Genomic DNA, 22300 nt, shown 5'->3' with positions numbered 1-22300 from the left:
GCTTGGTAGAAAGGTGAAAGCGTCACTTTTGGTGTGTGTGTTGTAAGTGTAACCACGTGGTGAGTAGGTTAAGTTTAGTTGCTTTGGTAGTCAACAAAAAGGAGGAAGTCTTTGTTTAACGACAATTAATCGTAATGATGGCGACGCCACAGTTTCTAATCAGAAAAATGCGAATTTTCGACCGACGCTAACACGTTGTGTAAATTTGTTTTATTGTGTGTAAATTCACAGTTCATGTTAAGATTTTAATCGTTAACTAGTGCTAACACAATTTAACAGACATTCGATTTATTTAGATAAACACTCACTAGGAGATTTCATGAAATTCACTTAGTCAGGATTCCGTCTTTTGTTTAACAAAGTTGCAAATAACGTTTCTGGATGCTATACTTATAACACATCTTAATTTTTCACACCAGATTGCTAATAGTTCATTTCCAGCAAGTAAATTAACCTAACGTTGCCCCCTGTGGAAAAGACCATAGAAAAATGAGGCAGAATTCATAATATAATATCGTGGACTCACGGAGGGGATTAAATATTTCCCTCCTTAGAAAGTTATCATCGTTATCATCATCACATCACCGAGACACTTTACTTCTGGCAACGTTGGATAATTACATCACCGAAACGCATTTTACCATGTGTTTTGTTTGAAATAAACAGTCCACGATACAAACCGTCAAAACAAATTGTTTTAAGTAACCAACCCCTTGGATCATGACATATTGTAACATCATATACATTTTTTGTTTGAATTGTTGATAAAGTGTGGCATAATTGAACATAATGTAACTCTTTGTTTGAATCGTTGTGTGGCAAATATTAATCTCATGTAAATTTGTTAGCTTTGCAATTTTCACCTCATACAATAATATTTCTCCATCCCACAATTTTAACTTCAGTAATTTTCTTTCTTGTATAATTTAAACGTAAACTTTCATGCTCTGCAGTTTCTAACCTCACGTAATATTTTATCTTCACAAGTTTATTTCACACCAGATCTTCTGTTTTTCTAAATCTGCTAGTTTTTTAAAGTAAATATTTTGTTGATGAATATTTGTTTCCACCATATAAATTATTTGATGTCCAATCTTAATCTCAAATAAGAATTATTTGTTGTTCAAAATTTCACAAGATTGTATGCCGAATTTAAGTGTTGTTTAATGCTCTTTTTGAAACTTTGACACTTGTTTAGTTGTAGTTTAATATTAGAGTTATAAGAATTGAACATATAAATGGAACTGAGGTTAAATAACACAAAAACACGTGGTGGAAGCGGAGTGCGCGGTTCCTAGTCGAGCTGGCGCACATCACACAAAAGATGTAGATTAGAATATAATTTACGAGTGGTCGAGTTGACATAACGCTGTCGGCTTCTACCCCATAGCCGGAACCCAACTGCGAGTTTCCTACCGTAACGGCCTGCTCGTCTAGGCACGTTCTTCGTGTTGGGCGGCAGTGCTTCCGATAGATAGAATCACCGTCGTGGGAAGGAGAACAGCCACGACCAGGAGCCCCAAACTCCGCTCGTGCTACAACGCCCCCTATAGGTATTTTTGCTGTGCTCTGGAATGAAATTGACATAGTTCGATCGCCACACTCTTATAACGCTCTGGTGCTGCTGCCGCAGCATAGTTTTTATTAAAATTTTGTTCTCTTGTTGACTGCCATAATTTTAAATTTGCCGCCACACGCCTGTAATAACTTGTGTATTTGCATCCAGTTACTTTAATCAGATTTTACTTTGCTTTATTAAAGGATGTTTGGATTATCACATCATCTGATCGAAAATGGACTTTACAGAATCTAAACCTTCTCACATGTCGAACTACATTAAAGTTGAATGACTTAAAAGCCTAAGCGTTCAACGCTTCTTAGAGCCTAAGATTTTCGGTCCTAAATGTCAGCAGTGTCAGAAAACATATTTTACAAAATATGTCAGGATAATTTTAAAAGAAACTCTCAACAGCGAATAAGTTTATTTCTTTAAAAAAAATCAACAAATAAATACTCCTCGCGTCATAAATAACAATAAATACAAAAAGTATTCCAAAATTAAGAATTAAATGCAAAAAAACTAAGCCATCGGTGCACTTAACGCTAGGCAAAATTCCAAACTTCAAAGAAGCCAACCCTCACTCATCTCTCTTGCAACTGCAGCGTCAAATTCAGCGGTTCCTCAGAAGGAGACTCCTTGAAAAGACTAGAACTCAAATCGATCGCCACATACAACCCGCACAACAGCAGCGGCCCGATGATCGCCCCTTCCACTCCCAGACAGAAAATCCCTCCGGCTATAGCCAACCCCGTCAGATACGGATGCCCCCTGAAAACCACCATCACTAAAAACCCCAACTTCGCACCCACTCACCCCTTGATCTCCTTATAGATCGTCGTATCCACGATCGACGTCGGCAGAAACTGGAACACCGCGATCAAGATCGCTTCAATCCCGCGCTCCTGCGCCAACCACAGATCCAAAACTGCCGGGAAACACGCCCAGTACGTGCCCAGAAACGGCACCGCCCCCAAGATCGTCGCGAACGCCGACGGCAGGTACACGATCTTGGCGGCGAACAGGTTGTGGATGAACCAGGTCCAGAGCCCGTAGAAGGCGGCCATCTTGAAAGAGGCGTTGAAGACGCCGTTGATAGCGCCCTCGAGGGCGTGACCGAAGCGGCGTCCGCTGGAAGAGAAGTTCGTGAGCAGCTCGACGGGTTTGTAGAGGTCGCCGCTGCAGCTGAGGAGGTAGAACAGGGTGGTCAGGAAGACGATCTGAAAACAGGGTGTTTTTGACAGTTTTGGGGTTGGGTGGTGAATTTACGCCGTTGAGGATGAAGTTTAAGACTGCGGTGCCGCCACCGAGAATCACGGACAAGAAGGCGCTGAACGAGCCGAGGACTAGACCGATGTTGCCTTTGACGATTGCCCAGATGGATTCAAGTAGGCTTAGTAGAGTGCCGACGTTCTGCTTGGCGAAGTCGATGATTCCGTTTAAGTTGAACATTTCTGAAAAGTGGGAGACGGTGGTTAAGAAAGTGAAAATGTGTTGGTTTGGATGGACAACCTGGAGAGCGCTGGATGTCGCTCATGAAGTTTTCCCAAGACATTCGCACGGCGTCTGAGGTGACTTTAGGGCCGTTGGCATCGTCTGTAGACATCCAGGATTGATAAACGCGGTCCCACAGTTCCAGGATTTGTTTTTCTAGTTTTTCGGATTTCGCCGAATCGACGTCAGTCATCATACCTTTGACCTGTATTAAAATACATGTAATATTTTATATACAGTAGCGGTCATTTCTACGGAACCACTCGATAAAAAGTCAAGTTGGTAGCCCTGTCATCTAGTACTTTACGCCGAACGCGGTTGGTAGCGGTAGTTGATACGGCAATCGAAACTACTACAACACGAATGTTTCGGTTGCCCTCCGCTATGCCGCACTGTATCCCGTGCAGACTGTATGTTCTGTTCATCTATTTATTAAAATAAAATATCTACATTGACAATGGGGCCATCTAACCTGTCAAATTTTTGACACATATGTTTTCCCCCAGAAACCCGTCAAGGTCACTTACACCAAACAAATTTTGAAAATTTACACTAGGGAGTGGTTCTATAGAAAAGATCGCGACTTTACATATACTATTACTGACTATAGTTTATTCCTTATTTATATATGAACGGATGCTCTAGTAGTCCCACTTAAAAAAATTGGTGCCCGAAACCGACGCCGTTCTTCAATTCTCATTTACCAAAAGAAACGATGTCAACTACTACCTCATGACACGATTTTCACCTTGATATTGTGGTGACCGAATTTGAATTAAAATTTCGCGCTGAAAAAAAACTGGCGCCAAATCGCATGTGAATAATTTGAATTTGAAAAAAATCAATCAAGAAAATCGTTAAACATCGGCAACCATGTGCACGTTTAGTTCTTTTCTGGTAGTTGGTAGCTCTCTTAGGGAATTTCTGTTGGGAGGATTGGTAGAAGTTGATATGATGGCTAGAGGGTCGTGATGCGTCACTTTTGGTTTGTGTGGTGTGAGTGAAACCACGTGGTGAGTTAGCTAAGTTAAGTTTAGTTGGTTTGATAGTTAATAAAAATGGGGAGAATTTGTTTAACGAAAATTAATCGTAACGACGACGACGCCCCAGTTTCCCCAACACGCTTAATTCTTGCAGATTTTCCAAACGGAAATAAGCGAATCTTCGACCGACGCCAACACGTGGTGTAAAGTTGTTTCATTATTTGTAAATTCACAGTTCATGTTAGGATTTTAATCGTTAACTGTCGTGAGATTTGTTCAGATAAACAGTACTTGCTAGGAGATTTCATGAGATTCACTTCGTCCGGACTCATCCTTTGTTTATCAAATTATGAACAAGGAAGATTGTTCATTTACGGCAGTTAAATTAACCCAACGTTGTCCCACTCTGGGAAAAGGACCGTGAAAGTGCGGTAGAATTCATAATATTGCGCACAAAGGTACGGGGGGATTAAATTTTTCCCCTTAGGCAGTTATTTTCATCACATCACCAAGACATTTTTCTCGCAATGTGGAAAGCTATATCACCGAGACATATTTTCTCGCAACGTGGAAAATTACACCAACATGCTTCTCGGCATTGAGGTAAAGAACACAATAGCACGTGGCGGAAGCGGAGTGCGCGGTTCCTTGTCGAGCTGGCGGTTGCCCCATCTGCACAAAAGACGCAGATTTAGAATAGAAGTCAGGGAAGCGGTCGGGATGACGTGACCCTCGCGGCTTGACCCAACAGCCGGAATTTCCAACCACGAGTTTGCGACCGTAACGGCCTGGTTTCCGCGCGGCACGTTTCTTCGTGATTGAGAGGTGCTGGGCGGCACTGCTTGCTGATAGAATCACCATTGTGGGAGGAGAACAGCCACGACCAGGAGCCCCAAACTCCGCTCGTGCTACAAGGCCAAATTTTTGAATTTTTCGCGGGATTTCATTTTATTTCACATGTGAATTTAAGGCGGAATGTTTGAGTGATCACAATATGAATTGTTACGGTAAGGATCATTGAACTTGAAACTGCCAATTTCAGTTCTGAGCCCTAGCAGGTGATTACAATTGAACGTACTCAGACCACCAAATCTTGGTGAAGTTAACATAACAGAAGACAAAAAGACTTCAAACGAGTCACCTACCACTAAATACTCACAGCTTTGGAAATGCCTTCCCGTCCATACTGATACGCGTTATCCAAAATGGAATCCACGGTATCATCCCACGCCGGCGGCAGTAGCTGCCTCAATTCCGGATTATGAACAACCGTCTGGTTTATTACGTTACCAGTCATTTGCACCAGCATAATCGCTTCAGCATAAATCTAAAACAAAAACTTTCACAACCCGTAACCGTTCGTATACACAACGCACATACCTGAACCGCTATAAAAATAGACGCACACGTTAGAAAAATAATTAATCCTAAAATCACAACACAGCTCGCTACTGTATCAATACTTTCTTTAACACTCGTCTTGAGGAACGTATTAATTTTATGGACAACTCTATATAAGCCTCGAATTGGCACCGGTACTAAAGCGTCGTGTCTTTCATTACACCAGTCATTAATAGCAAGCACTGCGTTCCTCTGTCGTTCGTACAACCAACTCCACAACCCGAAATACTTCCCGGCATGTTTGATACAATACAGTAAAATGGGTAGAGGTAGCAACGGTAAAAGAACTATGTTTTTCCAAAAGAGCATTACAACGCACGCCCACAGAACCGAGTAGAGGTAAAAAGTACTCTCGTATTTTTCTGTATCAAGTAAACTTTGAGTGGATCCTTTCGCACTAAACTGTCTATTTAAGCTAAGCAAACTAGAACGTCCTTTTAATCTAGCGCCGCTGGAAAATTGGGGTTGCGATAAGGAACGCTTTAATTCCTTAGACTGTGTTTTCAGGATGTCTTTTGATATTAAATGTATCCCCTTATTTGTGATCAGAATGTTTGTATTACTCAGTTCGGAATCAGTTCTTTTTAGAACTTCACTTTTCTCTTCATCAAAGAGTTCAAGGGAATAAGGGTCTTTGAGTTTTGATTTTTGGGGCGTGTCGCCGACACCCTCGTCGAATTTGACTGAAGAGGGTTTTGATTTGAAAGAGGAGTCAGATGTTTCTTGGCCCTTGAAAAAGTTTGGTTATTTTAAGGAGGTTAGGTTTTGCGAGATTTACTTCAATGTGGTGAAGGAGTTTCTCGCGAGAGGTTACGCTGGGAGCTAATTCAGGGCTTTGTTTGATATCACATGGTGGTCGTTTGTTGTCGTCGCTATCTTCGTCCGCTTCAGAGGACTTGTCGTGGAAGGCGATGGATAGAGATTCGAAAAATGTTATAGAATGACCTATAATCAATCAGTTAATTGTGATCTTACAAAAACATGAGAATGAACCTTCAGCATTTAGCTCGTTATGAATATCATAAACCTCACTGATAAACCCTCCAAAGAACACCACCTGGAGAAAAATAAAGGCCGGCATTTGGAACCCCCCACATTGATGAGCCAAACAACATGACAACAGCAACCACACCGCAATCGACGTATAATGAAACTTCGTGTTATTCTCCGGCTTCCAGAACACCAGTATCAGCGAAAAGTACCCCACCAGCACCAACCCGACCTACAATAAAACTCTCAAACCCATCCCTCGCCCCCCACATACTCACCGGCCACCAACTCGCATTATCCAGGCAAAAATTCAGCACGAAATAACTGTAAAGGTACGCTTTATAAAAAATACACACAATCAGCTTCGGCGTGAAATTGTATATCAACAGGACCACCGGAATAGCCACACACACAGCCACAATGAACTTGAGTCTCTTCACTATCTGGTCGCCGATGAAGTCCGACAGGTCGTTGATGATGTTGATGGGCAGCAGCACCACCCCCAGCACGATGGGCGTGTGGGCCACCTCCAGCGACTCGAACCAGGCCTGGAAGCGGTCCCTCAGGGACCGCTTCAGGGGGTGCAGCACCGAGCCCACGAGCAGCGCCCAGATGAGCGGCTTGACGAAGGGCTCGAGGATGAGAAAAAGGGCCCAGGCCGCGGCGCAGCACAGGACGAGCAGCAGCAGGGCCACGGCGTTGTAAAGGGCATGCTTGACGGGCTTGTCGTGCCCCTGGGGCAAGCCCCCAATGATGCCGAAGATGCTCTCGAGGGGCGACCGGTGGTCCATTTTGATCACATGAAGCACTGCCGATGTTGTGGAAGTTTATTTATGATTCATTTTTAATTTTAGACGGTAAACAGTGCCCTTTGACATATTTGACAAGCGCGACCTTGACATAGTAAACACAAGACGGAGTTTTGCTGGTTGCATATCCGGGAGTTTACTTTATTAGAATAATAATAATGCTGACAATAAACTTTATTACGGAAAACCTCCAACTAAAGTAAACATAAATTGACAAAAAGATTTTATATCCATTCAAATGGCTAGAATTTATCAAAATGCAATGTTGTACTGGGAACCATGGTACATACAAGAAGACTTTGTACCATGCTGGGAACTGCTCTTTGGAGTAACATACAGTGACTTAGGTTCTTAATCGCTTTGCACATCTTCAAATAATCCGCAACAAAAAGTTATTTTAAATATTGAATAATACTAAAAATATCGTTAATAAATAACAAAAATAAAAATGGACCACAGGGCACACCCTGTTGAACGCCCGAGGATATCATGACAGGATCATAAAGAAATCCATTTTCTAAACCATTGATAATGAAATCTTGGTATAAGAACAATCTGTGTTGACGATTATGAATAATTTCTTTACACGAAATCTTTAATTGTTGAGAAATAAACATGTAAACAAAATATATATATTACAGTTAAAGCTGGTAGTATTATCCACTTTTATTTTAGTATTATCAACACTGTCTTGTGAGTTTTTATAAATTGTTTTAAAATAAATTTCTTTTTACAGAATTTGAGTGATAAGTGGAATTTTTAACTTGTCTCACTTGAATAGTGCATTTGTGTTTCTAATTTGTTTTACAATTAAATCACAAAAGTGTTCACAAACTGACAGATTTGGATTTACCACGTAAAACTAAGAAAATGTGGTTTGTATAGTGGGTTGCCTAGTCCGTACATTTTTCTTTTTGATTTACGTTTGAAATATTTCTGGCAAATTACATTTCATTTATTCTGTTGCGTTTATAGCAGTTTATTTTCGCACCGTTTGTTACATATCTAGGGCGTAATATTTATAAATAAGCTCATTTAATTTTTAGTTGACAAGTTGTTTGGTTTTCTACGATTGGCAGTGGTGCTGCTATGCCACGTGACCGCCCTCCTCCAAACGTCAAAAGTGACGTTTCCCTAGTCAAGTAGCAATGCAAAATAAAATTAACCGTGCAAGAACTCCGAAAACAGTCCGTTCCTCGCTGTCATGTGTTGAGTGTGGCTAAGATGTTATAACTCCTTCCTCCATGTACGAAGACATGGTGACAATGACTACTTTACTGGTGTCCGCGGCTGAATTATCAAACATTTTTTCCGTAGTCGCAGTGCTGTTATGTTTTTGTGCGATGATCCTGTTCATCACAAGGTCTGTTATTGTTTATTTTTAGGCAGCCCCCTTAGAAAGCGGCCGCCGCGTTGATGGGAAAATTGCATCCAATGACATGATTGCGTCGGGCCGCAAATTGCCCCAATTGTCGCGCGAGTGAAAATCGCCCCCTTGGCACGTCGGCCTTGGGGTGGCCCAAGACACGGTGTTGCAAAACCGTGTCGTATTTATTTTGGAGTGATTCATTGTGTTTACTTTTCCAGTTTTTAAAAATTTCCATAGTATAGGTCGATTCTTGCGACACTGTTAACACGATTTTACTAGAAGCGATATTCCAGTTTGTTATGAAAATTACCATTTGATTTTGTTGTAGTGCACGTTGCTTTAAATTACAAAAAAAACGCCGATTGCACTTACATTTGAAAAATTGTTGCCACCGGCATTATCGCTTTTTCCTGCTGTGAATAATTGATTTTGGCTTAAATCAGGTGTTTATATTCCGGGCATACGCGCTTTCCGTGCAACGAATTAATCTTATATTTTCAGTAAAAGATTGTTTTTGTTTATGGACAAAGTTCCACTGAGGGTTATTTTTTGAGAATTTGGTAGCGATTTTGTGGAAGTGTTTGTTGTAGAGTTTATCACATACACGTAGCTGCTGTTGCTAAGAAAAATGACACAACGAAAAGTAAAGCACAAGATATGAGTTCAGATTTTGACTTAAGACCACATAACAAAAATTCTCCATCCGTTGGAAGGTTGGCTCATTAAAAAAAAAACACTTATCTCTTTCATTTTTTGATCAACCGACACGTTTACCTAAAATTTTTGGATAAAAAAAATTTGCAAAATTTCCAGCAATATTGTCTTATGCACGTTGCAATGGTAAATACGACATGCAGAATGAAACAAGGACGTTTTAGAAGATAAAGTCAACCAAATTTAGTTTTCCCACCAAAATCTTGTAAAATTTTGTTGTTTGTATTTGTATTATTTTAACAAAGACTTAAGTAAAACCTTCAAACAATATCAGCAACTCGTTGCATGTGTAAATATTTTGATATCTTCATGTAAAAAAAGACGTGAATTAAAAATGTGTTGTTTTGTGAAATTAATTAGTGACGTACGAATGTAAAATCACAGTCATTGGTAAAATATTGCGTCATATGGGGTAAATATTGTAGTTACAAATTTGTAACTAAAGCTGTTAAAGTATGCATCTACATATTTAAAAATAATGAGTGGGTTCACCTTCAACATTGTTGTATTATCTTTCATTGTAGGTATACATGTGTAACAAAAGCCAAGTTTAATATTGCGTTGAGCAATAAGGCATCCCCAGTTTTTTTTTTTTTTTTATTAGACTTTTGTGTTCATAATTGATGAATATTGTATCACATTGTTAATGGTTGTTGCAGTGGTTATCTCATACCATAAACAAATACACAGGTTTAAAATAAAAAGATCAGCTTATATGGGTTTAGTGATAATTTTAACACTCTGTAATGCAAGTACAATTTTTTAGAGCTACAATTTTATTTAAAAAAATGAATGTTTAAGAAATTTTGATAAAATAAAGGAATTATACTTTGAAATGTTAAGTGAGGTACATAATTAATTATTTTATATTATTCATCTTTTGTTTCTCACATAGTGATGCTAGGACTTGTAATAGTGCACTAGCCTGGAAAACAAGCTGAGAAATTCAATGTATTGCGGTGTTCTTCGGATAAAAAAGAGCTCAGTGGCTCGAATGTGCTACTATGTAAAAAACGGGCAAAAACTGAAATACCGGGAGGAACTAAACACTAATGGATTAACAGTAAACAAGACAAAACGACACACCTGGTAACAAGTAAAAAACTAACTTAATATGTTAGCAGGTTTGTATGTTATCGAACTTTTATTATCAAAATCAGATAAATGTTGTTTAACAAGCCACGATGTGAATTTTAAATTAGATTTGGACATAAATGCTACAAGTCTTTAATTAAATATTGAGTTGTCATAAAATGCGGGATTTATGACTTTTTTATTAATGAATAATGAGTCAAGTTACAGTTTTATAACTTTATACCACTACGTCGTTATTCACCTGTTGAACAATGTAGTACTAATTTTCCACAAGATTAAATTTGCAAAACTGGTGTTTCGATGTCTAGAAAATTAAAATAATTTCATCATTTTCGAGTTCTAGGAGTGCAGTTTTTAGCTTTTTATTTTTTAGCAATTCACAATTTTATGTTGTTTTTTACATCGTGCTTATGTTTGTATATTTCTAAGCCGATAAACGTCAAAACTGCATCAAATAGAATAATGTGGTAAAACACAACTTTTTTTAGACGCTCCGTCTCATATCCCAAATTGACAGGATGTAACTATGACATAACACGCAGCTTGAAAACCGCGAACACTAACAACTCGCGGTTTTCACTGTTATAATTATGTATAGATATATTTTTCTGATTGTTCATAAAAAGTTCGAATTTTGGTGTAGTACCCACTTTTTTTTCGTTGAATGTTATCCTAGAAAAATTACAAAAGAGTCATAGCTCGACAGGCAAGTGTACAACCTTTCACATTTGGAGATTTACGATTGCGTGCACGAATTAGGTTGTGAATTAAGCAGCTGTATTATGATTAGGTGGCATGCGATAAAGGTGTGAAATATGAACGTATTTTTTGAGTGAACTCGTCATACTTATCTCGTTATTCAAGGTTGCGATCATTGTTTTGGAAAAGTAAATTAGTAGCGCATTTTTGTCGGGGCGATCATTAATCATGGTAAAGTGAAGCAGACAATGCGTCCTTTTTTGGATACAATGTAAACTCGTTCCGGTCCTGTTCCCAATTTATAAATGTGCCGTCGTTTGAGAACAGTGTTTTATAAAAAACGCTCAACTACTTCGGGCTAAAATTGTAATTCGAAGATATTGATAACTTAAATATTTATTTTTAATATTATTACAGAATTGTCAGTGGTTATTTTGCAACTTCAGCCCAAAAAGAGCCGGAAAATTTTCAATTACGCCGATATCCGTTGTGTATTTATGTTATTTTTAGAAAAAATTAATAACCTCCGTTTAATTAACATTTAATGTGTTTATTGACATCTCCAAATCCGTTAAAGATCAAGATTATTTGAGTCGCGCTCCCATTTATTGTCGTTTACACAAGTTTTTTGACATACGGATTATTCACCAATGAGGAAAATCAGATCAGACCAAAAAATCAAAAAACATATAGGAGTGCGAAGTCACCTTGAGGTATACCTATTTAAGGCCTTCGTTTTTGTGTGTTTCGCAGGTAAATTATACGCTTACCGTACTTATCAGTGTTGTTGCAGTCGTTTTTGGTAGTAGATATTTAAAAACAATTTTTTGCTCGTAAAAATTTTAAATAAATATTATACTTGAGAACTACCGCCAACAGACAAATCATGGACCAAGGTAAAGCGGTTCCCTATGAAGTCTTTTTTTTGATAATTTTTTTTAAACGATTTTGTACTATTTGCTTTTGCTTAAGTGTGTTTTTTTTATTAAATTGCGCAGAGAACTATGAAAATATAAGAAAATTGTAGTGCGAAACATTAACGTTAGGACTAATCTCGTAATTTACAGAAGGAAATTTACTCTGTAAATATTTGCAAGGAAACAATTTGGCTTGTGGATTCTAAAGCGTAGTTAGTTCTAGGGTCGGTAATAAAGAACTTCAGTAAAGCTTGGGTGGGCGTGCACTTACAGAGTGTGAAACTATAATAATAATAAATTAATTTTCGACCTGTTACACCAGCTACAACAGAACAAATAAAAAATGAACATGTAAAAAAAATGCAGAAATTATCGACTTATTTTAATAATACAGTTGGAGCTAACATGAATGAAAGAATCTCCGAAGTATCAAGATCAGAGTTGTATAACATGACGTGTGTCAGTTATCCGATTGGGTAGGCGAACTAGACGAGTTTTTGCTTCCGCGCCGAAGGCATAGTGTTGTACGTTGTTCTCTTTAATATATAATTTAGAAAGGATTAAGTACTTAAAACATGGGAATCTCCAGTTTTTGAAGGACAGATTAAAATTGCTGTTAATAACCCTGATGTGATACAAAACCAATCGGACTCGATAATTTGAGAGCTTTTTTTGCCTGTCAAAACTGAATGGCTAAAATTGTGGAAAATTTTTTGTGGTTGATGACCGAAAGCATTTTTAGAACATTGAAGTTGATACTGGAAACTGTCAAGCCTTTTTTTTTTGAAATTAGAATGGATTGCAAAGTATTCTGTAAGGTATATAAAATGATTAAAAAGTTTTCTAAAATACTTAAAATTTAATTATTTTTTTTTTTATTCAAGAGCTACGCCCTTTTTGGTGACTGAAAACTCTTATACAGATCGAAATTAGAAATCAAACTTGTGCTATTTTTAACATGGTGGTCTAGCATAAGAAAAAATATAAAAATCACTGTAAATATATATTATTTAAGAAGGAAGTGCTGGTTTTTAAACGAATTTCTTCAGAAATTAAAATTAGACAAATTTACTTAAATTTTTCACGACCATGTATGACTTTGGTAAGGTCAAATTTGTTGTTCCAACATGTTTATAAATAGTTATTAATTTTTGAATTTGGATATTTATTTCTGTGATTTTTTTTCATATAAATATTTTAATAATGCATACAGGTATTCAAATTAGTGTAAATATAAAAATAATTAAGTACAAGAATTTACATCTTGCAAAATAATAAACAACATAATTAAAGCGTTTCAAGACATGAAAGTATAAATGTCAAAATAATGTTTTTAAAGAATTAAACTTTTTGTTAAAAAACCGGTACATCCTTATCAAGATCCCAATCCATGATTATACTTGTTTTTATTTTCTTTATGGAGATTGACATTGTTCTAAACTTTTGGTTCCAAGAACTTAGAGGTTTGTAAAAACTGAAAGCATTATCTTAAAGTGCAAGTAAGGCCACATTCCAAAGCATCTTCCAATAAACAACTACTTAGTAATTTTTTAAGATGACATCATCAGTTTTGGAGTAGGGGTGAACGAAGAAAATGTTCCTTATTAATTCTTTAGTGTTGAACAGGGTTGTGGATCGTCCAAACCCAAAAAAAAGATAAAATTTTATAAAATAGCATACTTCTGTACTTGTGGTTTATGACTCTACCTTGATTTTTCCCCAGACAACCAAATTTATTGGAAAAAAAATCAAAATGTATGTTAATATTAGTATAGTATAATTTTTTATTGTACCTCAGGGGCGTTTCTAAATAATTTTTTGCACCGATTTGTGTAATGTTGCTCGTTAGGCTTGCCAAGTACTGGAATTATAAAAATGAAAATCGTACAAGTTTAAAACCCGCAGGAATGTACATTGCAAGATGCATTTTTGTGAAGAGTGATGAATAAAACAGCATTCCTATGTACTTCAGGACAGAAAAATAAACTGAATGTTATCCTGTTTACAAACTTAACCTTGACTTTTTGCTGAAAATCGTGAAAATCATGTCAAGATCCCGACCTTAGATTTTACTTGATTTTGGTAATTGTATTTATCCGTGAGATTTTTTTCTAAAATTTTAATTACAAAAAATCAAGTCAATACATAGCTGAATTTTTTTTGAAGGAATAAAATTATGGTCATAGACAAATCTGTGTTGCCTGAACTAGGTTACCCAGACTTGGAATAAAATACGAAGAGTTAACCGTAAACAGAACTGCTAACATATTTTTTGTAAATTTTTTTGCATAAAATCGTCTTAGCTGTTGTATAAATCGTCTGATTTTCGCTGCAGCGTCTAGTCAGTTATTTGAATGAAAAACTAGGCGACAAAAACTATCGAGTAAACAGTTTCACACCCAAATTTAATCAAACACCAGCGGTAAAAACGGTATATTTTATATTTATAGGCCATAAAAATTTTCAAATTATTAATTGTGCTATTTTAAGCGTAGATGACTAAGAAAAAAAATTACAAGCTCAGAAAAAAGGGAATTATTCCGTTACTGCGATTTTCTGTAACAAAAAACGCATTGAAAAACACTTAACACATACCTATATTTATCATCAAACACAACCTTAAAAAAACAATATTTTTATGGACCATTAAGTAGCAATATTTTTATTCCTCTAAAAAATGCAGTTAGGTGCGACTTTTACTGTTATGAAAGAGAATATCTTCAACTATTTCAAACATTCGAAAAAAAATTCATAGTTGCGGCGCATTGCTCCACGTGTTTGTTAACTAAAGACAGGTTCGTTAATTAGTACAAGCCAGTTGGAACATTTTTATTGCGTTATTATTGTATTATGCAAATGAAAAATGAAGTGGAAGTTTATCTATGTCAACTCCGGAATGGTTCGCACTTTTTTTTCCAAAAGTTCAACACCCTGCGAAAAATACACCGATGCGTTGATCGGAATTAATTTTTTTTTCGTTTATTACAAACGTGCAGTAGTATCACGTGTTCTAGATAAAATGTTGTAATTTTTTTTTTTCTTTCAGAAACATGATGGTGCTGCGAGTGCACGGCGACGATTTCGTCTTTCCGAATTCACTGCACCAAGTTTCTCCCAGGATACCTCAGATGAACATGATGAAAGTCCACATACCCTTCACTTTTAAGCTATTAGAAACGTCGAAATCAACATATTCAGGTAGGAAAAATAATTGGTCATTTTTCTTTGGCTCGAGGGCATGGTCAGTCGGTGTAATTATTGTTCGGTAATTTGATGGTGCGGTACTCCGTAAATTTCATCCTGAATTGAATATCTATTTCAAGTTGATACAGTTGACATTTTTTTACATGTTCTATAGACTACGAGCATACTAAAAAAATAATACCATATGCTATTAGCAATACAGGGAAACACAAATATTCTTAACAGCCAGAGCTTTAGATAAGATTAGATAAAAAAAATTGGTTTAAACAGTACTTCCCTCGCTCTCAGAAGCGTGACCTGAAGTATCTCAGGATGTTTCACATCGGAGCATTGTCCATGACTATCACAGTCACACCAAGGTTTTTTAATTTAAATTGTGTAAACTTCAATAAGAGAGAATAAAAGAGGTGTAGATGTCATGATCTGAAATAGGCTTGGTATTTAAAGGATCAACACTATACTTGCATGGCTTTGTACGTACTATCGATAGTTTCATCAACACCAACCCATACATATTCACTGTTTAACTGTTCTTTCATGGAATTGCAACCAGTTTCCATAAATTGACTCGAGTAAGATAATTTGTTTAAAGGAATATTTAAAGGCCACAAAGACAAGTAAACAACATAATTTCTTGAAGATTTTCTTTTAATCAGTGAACATTTAAATTCTGTAATTCAGTATTACCTAGACTCAGACGAACTCAACAGTACGCTTATTTTCGCATTTGTCAGCCTCTAATTATGGTCAGAGTGCTAAAAAATGACGCGATTGTTTTTGTCAAATCCTCGTAATGGCTACAGCTGGGTTCAAACACCCAATGGATTTTTTTCCCTCGCATTATTAATTCTAGTCGGGTCTAGTGACATTTGATTGTTGTCTTATTACAAAAGTTGTTTGTTGACAAGAACATAAAAAGAAGAGTTAATATTAACATTCTTATTTCGCTCGATCTAAATGGTTGATTATTGACAGAAGCATAAAAACAATTTGTTAATTTTATTTGTAGTTGTTAGTTTTAAGGTGCTAATTGATTCCGTAAAGCTGGGGCAATTCCGTTTAGCCTTGATATATTCGATTACTCAGTTCCAGTGACAAACGGAATTTAACATACCCTGTTGAAAAAGTCGAAAATAATTCGCGCTATGCTTAAACATTTTAGCATTTTAAACGAGTCTAATTAAGAAAAGTTCAAAGTCGCTCTGAATTATTAATTATTTTTTTGTCTGAGGGAACGAGTGAATTTTTAAAAGTTTGCAAATGTTTTGAACACGTCGTGAAAATTTAAAAAGGGTCTACAGTGTTGGTTCAAGTTTGAAGTCAGCTGTTGAGCGTTTAACATTAAATATGTAAAAAAAGTCGATCGATACCATGCGTTGATTTGGCCAATAGTTATGTTAGACAAACGTTGTTCATTTTTACATTTGTCTATTATCACCGGATTTAAGTAAAAAATGTGCGTAATATATGTTAAAGGTAACCTTCTGTTTGTATCAGCGTAGTAAAATCTAGTGCATAGTTTTACAAAGAGAAAATTTCCCACAGCTGAATAATGCAGATGATAACATTGGTTTTGCAACGCAACTATTTAAGATTATTTAAATAAATGCATTCATATCTTGAATGGTGCTTAGTGGAATCATTAACACAAACCTGTTTCTATTTGTTTCTAACAATTAAATTATTACATTCGTACAGTTTTGATTAATTGTTGCACAACACCACAGTACATAACAATGAATGCACCGAGTCATTACATAATTAAAAAGTTACTTTAAAAGTACATTACGTTGCTGATACCACAAAAAGAAACCGAATAAATTAACTGCGAAAGAGGACGAGACAAAGACGAGACGCAACGAAGTTAATTTCGTCTCATGGAGAAAATTGTCTATAGTTTTTTTTCCGTTTACCATCATGTGTCGTAAACCTAGTACCCACTTTTGCAACCGTGCGCGCTTAAGAAAGAATATTTTTATGCTTTCACCGTCAAACCTTGAATCTACTTCTTCTAGTAGATATTTCAATTGCATTATGCTAATGCCATGTTACATGACTGATATGCGACAACATATCCGGTGTTAGCGTGAACAAAGACTTGGCTAATTTTTCTCGTTTCCGCGATTCCGCCCAAACAAATTATCGTTTTTGCAAGACGTGGTGCTTTTGGCAGTAGTTCGATTCGTATCTGCGTTTGTTTTTTTAGCCTTGAACTTGACGAATTTCAAGTTCAGGAAAAGTCGATGTGGAGTGGAAATGTCTAAGAGGTTTTTTTGGTTTTTTTGTAAATTTCGAGTGTTGGGTAATAAAAGATGAGAAACGTGGGTGACGCTTTATTCGAGCTTAAAATAATCCGGAGTGGGTGGGTCTAGCTGACACGGTCGATGCACTTGGACATGTCGCGACTGTCATGAATGTCAAAGTCACAATGAGGAGTGAAATCTGGTAATTTTGTGTTTAAGTCGGTTTGAGACGGTTCGAGTGGGTTTGGTAATTGGGTTCCTGGTGCGACTTTCTCACGAAGAGCTGGAAAAAAGGAAACGAATTAGCTGTAATAATGTCTGGTGAATAAGTGGGAATAATGTGTGATCCAGTCTGTCTGAGCTCGCTATTTCCATTAAGAACATGAAGTTGTAGTCATAACAAATGTTTAGTGGTTAATGCTTAATGAGGTGGCAGCGGTCGATAATACAAGGCTCCTTATGTTTTGATGTGTTCTTTTCAATTATTATGGTCAAAGGTTCCAGAACTCAACTACTAATGTTAAATAGGAAACCTTAGTTTAACTATTAACACCCTTTTTTCTTTGAATCAATCAAAAATATCTTCCCCTAATCACTATAGACTCAAATTGTCTTTAAAGCTCTGCCACTTTCTGGGGCTCTTTCGTTTCTTGACGCTACCGTTACCATTGCACTCTTGCCTTTCCCTTACCTTAGTCTTGATCAGATCTAATACTAGTTGTTTTGATGTGAAATTTCTCCCTGTATTTTAATATTGATTTAGTTCGAACCTTATGGTAAGTCAATAATAAATAATCAATAGGCGTAATCTACATAATATTTGCTCTTCATTTTCTTTCTTTTCTTACTTACAGTCTTGAGGGCGGTATATTTTGACGTCATCGTCATTTTTTTTCTAACGCTTCTTCGCTGGGCATATTGCTTTCAATATCTTCCAAGACCCTAACTTGCCACTTTCGGTTCTTTGTAACGTCGAATTCTTCGACTGACGTACTCTTTACTACCAAAATTTTCGAGACTACTTAGTATTTTGGAGTGGAACCTTTAAAACTTTATCCACACGTTCTCAATTAAGCCTTTTATACCGGGTGTCTGGAAAATAGCGGATTAACTCTGCTACGCTCTTAACAAGCAACTGGTGAGTCTGGAAAAAATAGAAAAAAAAAACTATTCTCACAGTTTGGTGGAGTTATAATGATTTTAAAATTGGTTCTTTTGCTACGTTTAAGAACTAAGCAAATCGGTCTTATTTTAGCAGCTTCTAGCCCCGCCCACCCACCCTCTCTTTTCTTAAAGGGTATGTCATGTGCCAAAATCAGTTTTATCTTAGCTAGCTAGTACTTGCTAAGATAAGATTGATTTTGGCAAATCACATATCCTCCAAGAAAATAGAGGGTGGGTGGGCGAGGCTAGTTTTTGATAAGGTAAAACTGATTTCGATATCGAGAAGTCATTTTCGGTTTCATTTCTTCGGAAATTCCTACCGTTTTTCCAAAATCGCCAATTGAAATATAGAAAATTTTTACAGTTCCGTCAAAATAGTATAAAAACTTTGTAAATAAAGAAAATAATTATTAATTTCAGTTTCACAAAATACAATTATTTTAAGAACGTACTTTGTGGTTTTTGTATATTCACAGAAATGTTTAAAATTTGTTTATTTGAGACAATAGAAAAGTCAGAACAGGTCAGGTCACGTTAAGTTAAGTCAGGTGAGGTGCATAAAATAAGAAATACATTTTTTAGTAAATAGTATAACAAAGAAATACTATTGGCGCGTTTTTTACTTTTTTTCACATCCTTTTTCCACTCCCACTCAACAGAAGAACATAGTTAGGCCCTCCCACCTACCCTGTCTCTATGTATTTCAATGATTGCTTTTACCCGGTCGAATGAAATGAATGATCTTCTACTGAACACAAATAAAATTAGGCGCTAAAATGAGAAGACAGGGGGTGGGCGGGGCTAGTACTTGCTAAGATAAGACTGACTTTGGTAAATGACATGCTCTCTGAGAAAATAGAGGGTGGGTGGGCGGGGCTAGTATTTGATAAGGTAAGACTCTTTTTGGCACTCGACCATTTTCAACTATTTTCGAAAATTAACTGAACATTTCATTCCATTCCAGTCGGAATTATTTTGTACATAATCGCTGTCTAATTAGTCGCTTAAATTCGAGTTATTAAGAAATAAATTATTGAGTTTTACCCACGCGGATTTTTAGATACCCGTCCAACGTAACAATATTTTCAGAGTTTGAAGAAAACTGCCCGGTACCAATTAACCAGGGCGACATTCCTAACATAGCGTAATCCAAAACCTTCGCGAAGTTCCGTCAATTGTCGTCTTTAAGTTCAAACTTATGCTACGCCAGAAATTGCTGTGTCTTTAAGTTGTCTACTTCTCAACCCCACTTCCGTCGGCACTCTAACAAAATAGAATAAAATTATTTTAGAATTTTTCGCTTTAAAGTCAAAATGCTCTTCTAATTATACATAGAATAGTCTTCTAGAACCGCCTGCAACTTCCTAAGTATAGGTTTTATGGTGAGTGCCAAAAAATCTTCTTTTATGATAGAATTATTTTTGAATCTTATTATTTGCCGAGCGTAAGCTAAGGAAGTATAGTAATCGAGCCCATCGGACGAATAGTCTCCCGTTTCCGTCTGTCTGTCTGTCTATCTGTCCATCCATTTTTATTAGACACGTAATCTCCGAAACTGCTGGACCGATTGTTGTCAAATTTTGTAGACATGTATCTATATTAGAAATATTATCTAGATGGTTAAATAGTAACCAAAAACTTTGCTAATCATCCCCACCAACAATTTGATGACGTCATTTCAAAGAATTCTATGTTTATTTAATTTAACTCTTATATAACAATATAGTCCTATAAGTGTGGTGTGTGAATCAGCTTTGAATTTTTCCCTAACCGTCCAAAGTTTTGCAAAAACACAATGCACGGTATAATAACAGTTTACCATTAGTGTAAGGTATGCCGGTAGTGGTCTAGTGGTTACGAGTCAGGAATGCGGACGCCTTCGATTTCAAACTTGGCCTTTCGATTTTTATTTTCTTTCTTTTTTTTTTTCTCTCTTTTTCTCTCGCATTGTGTATTATCTATGTTTCTGACACGATAACAGATTTTTTATTCATGAAATTACTAAACTTTCTCGAAAAGGTGAGAATACGCGCCTCTTTATTTAAAAATGTCTTGTCGGGGGCGCCAAATGTTTTTTTTTTTTTTGTAAGAATGTGAAACCTTGTCAGGGGTCCCAACTGTTTTTTTTTTAATGTAAAACCTTTTCGGGGGCGCCAAATGTCTTTTTTTTAATGTGAAACCTTCTTGGGGGTCCCAACTGTCTTTTTTAAAAATATAAAACTTTCTCGGGGGTCCCAATTATCTTTTTTTAAAATGTAAAACCTTCCCGGGGTCCCAACTGTCTTTTTTAAAAATATAAAACCTTCTCGGGGGTCCCAATTATCTTTTTTTAAAATGTAAAACCTTCCCGGGAGTCTCAACTGTCTTTTTTAAAAATGTAAAACCTTCTTGGGGGCCCCAAATATATTTCCTTTTTAATGTGAAACCTTCTCGGGGGTCCCAACTGTCTTTTTAAAATATAAAACCTTCTCGGGGGACCCAATTATCTTTTTTTAAAATGTAAAACCTTCCCGGGGGTTCCAACTGTCTTTTTTAAAAATATAAAACCTTCCCGGGGGTACCAACTGTCTTTTTTAAAAATGTAAAACCTTCTCGGGGGTCTCAACTGTCTTTTTTTAAAATGTAAAACTTTCTCGGGGGTCCCAATTATCTTTTTTTAAAATGTAAAACCTTCCCGGGGTCCCAACTGTCTTTTTTAAAAATATAAAACCTTCTCGGGGGTCCCAGTTATCTTTTTTTAAAATGTAAAACCTTCCCGGGAGTCTCAACTGTCTTTTTTAAAAATGTAAAACCTTCTTGGGGGCCCCAAATATATTTCCTTTTTAATGTGAAACCTTCTCGGGGGTCCCAACTGTCTTTTTAAAATATAAAACCTTCTCGGGGGACCCAATTATCTTTTTTTAAAATGTAAAACCTTCCCGGGGGTTCCAACTGTCTTTTTTAAAAATATAAAACCTTCCCGGGGGTACCAACTGTCTTTTTTAAAAATGTAAAACCTTCTCGGGGGTCTCAACTGTCTTTTTTTAAAATGTAAAACTTTCTCGGGGGTCCCAATTATCTTTTTTTAAAATGTAAAACCTTCCCGGGGTCCCAACTGTCTTTTTTAAAAATATAAAACCTTCTCGGGGGTCCCAATTATCTTTTTTTAAAATGTAAAACCTTCCCGGGAGTCTCAACTGTCTTTTTTAAAAATGTAAAACCTTCTTGGGGGCCCCAAATATATTTCCTTTTTAATGTGAAACCTTCTCGGGGGTCCCAACTGTCTTTTTAAAATATAAAACCTTCTCGGGGGACCCAATTATCTTTTTTTAAAATGTAAAACCTTCCCGGGGGTTCCAACTGTCTTTTTTAAAAATATAAAACCTTCCCGGGGGTACCAACTGTCTTTTTTAAAAATGTAAAACCTTCTCGGGGGTCTCAACTGTCTTTTTTTAAGATGTAAAACCTTCTCGGGGGCGCCAAATGTCTTTTTTCAAGAATGTGATACCTTCCCGGGGACCCCAAATGTCTTTTTTGTAAGAATATGAAACCTTCTCGGGACCCCAACTTTTTTTAAGAATATTAATTCTTCAAATCTTCTCGGGACTCCCAACTGTCTTTTTTTAAGAAGATGAAACCTTCTTTTTTTCTATCACGCTGTGACTAGTACCTTCTATATTA

The 22300-nt window shown here is 36.6% G+C and overlaps 2 protein-coding genes across 2 annotated transcripts in view; one reads left to right on the top strand and one right to left on the bottom strand.

Moving 5' to 3' along the window:
* Positions 1 to 1965: 1965 nt before the first annotated feature.
* LOC135124501 (transmembrane protein 245) lies at positions 1966 to 7340 on the bottom strand. Its single transcript, XM_064049612.1, has 9 exons — positions 6705 to 7340; positions 6430 to 6658; positions 6215 to 6381; positions 5416 to 6165; positions 5195 to 5362; positions 3071 to 3257; positions 2828 to 3012; positions 2375 to 2778; positions 1966 to 2329 (listed from the first exon to the last, which is right to left on the bottom strand). Exons 1-9 carry the CDS (start codon positions 7215 to 7217, stop codon positions 2143 to 2145), a joined length of 2790 nt encoding a protein of 929 aa, XP_063905682.1. The 5' UTR covers positions 7218 to 7340; the 3' UTR covers positions 1966 to 2142.
* Positions 7341 to 8350: 1010 nt separating this feature from the next.
* The window catches only part of LOC135124498 (cell growth regulator with RING finger domain protein 1-like), a 38993-nt gene continuing 25043 nt past the window's right edge, over positions 8351 to 22300 (top strand). Inside the window, exons 1-2 of the mRNA XM_064049610.1 lie at positions 8351 to 8598; positions 15076 to 15227. Of these exons, the coding sequence (XP_063905680.1) occupies positions 8480 to 8598; positions 15076 to 15227 (271 nt within the window). The 5' untranslated portion in view covers positions 8351 to 8479. The remainder of the gene's footprint in view (positions 8599 to 15075; positions 15228 to 22300) is intronic.

This window comes from Zophobas morio, unplaced genomic scaffold (genome assembly GCF_036711695.1).
Source record: "Zophobas morio isolate AGI-343-1 ecotype UQ-CSIRO unplaced genomic scaffold, CSIRO_AGI_Zmor_V1 ptg000007l, whole genome shotgun sequence".
In the NCBI taxonomy this organism is placed as follows: domain Eukaryota; kingdom Metazoa; phylum Arthropoda; class Insecta; order Coleoptera; family Tenebrionidae; genus Zophobas; species Zophobas morio.
The sequence above is the reverse complement of the archived record's forward strand: the minus strand, read 5'-3'. Positions and strand labels throughout refer to the sequence as shown.

What these genes read in the sequence shown, in the direction of transcription:
- LOC135124501 (XM_064049612.1), bottom strand. Translation starts at nt 7,217, where the DNA reads ATGGACCACCGGTCGCCCCTCGAGAGCATCTTCGGCATCATTGGGGGC. An exon ending in CGACATCCAGCGCTCTCCAG is followed by an intron (nt 3,013 to 3,070) that starts GTTGTCCATCCA and finishes CCCACTTTTCAG; the next exon opens with AAATGTTCAACTTAAACGGA. An exon ending in ATCTATAAGGAGATCAAGGG is followed by an intron (nt 2,330 to 2,374) that starts GTGAGTGGGTGC and finishes GGTGGTTTTCAG; the next exon opens with GGGGCATCCGTATCTGACGG.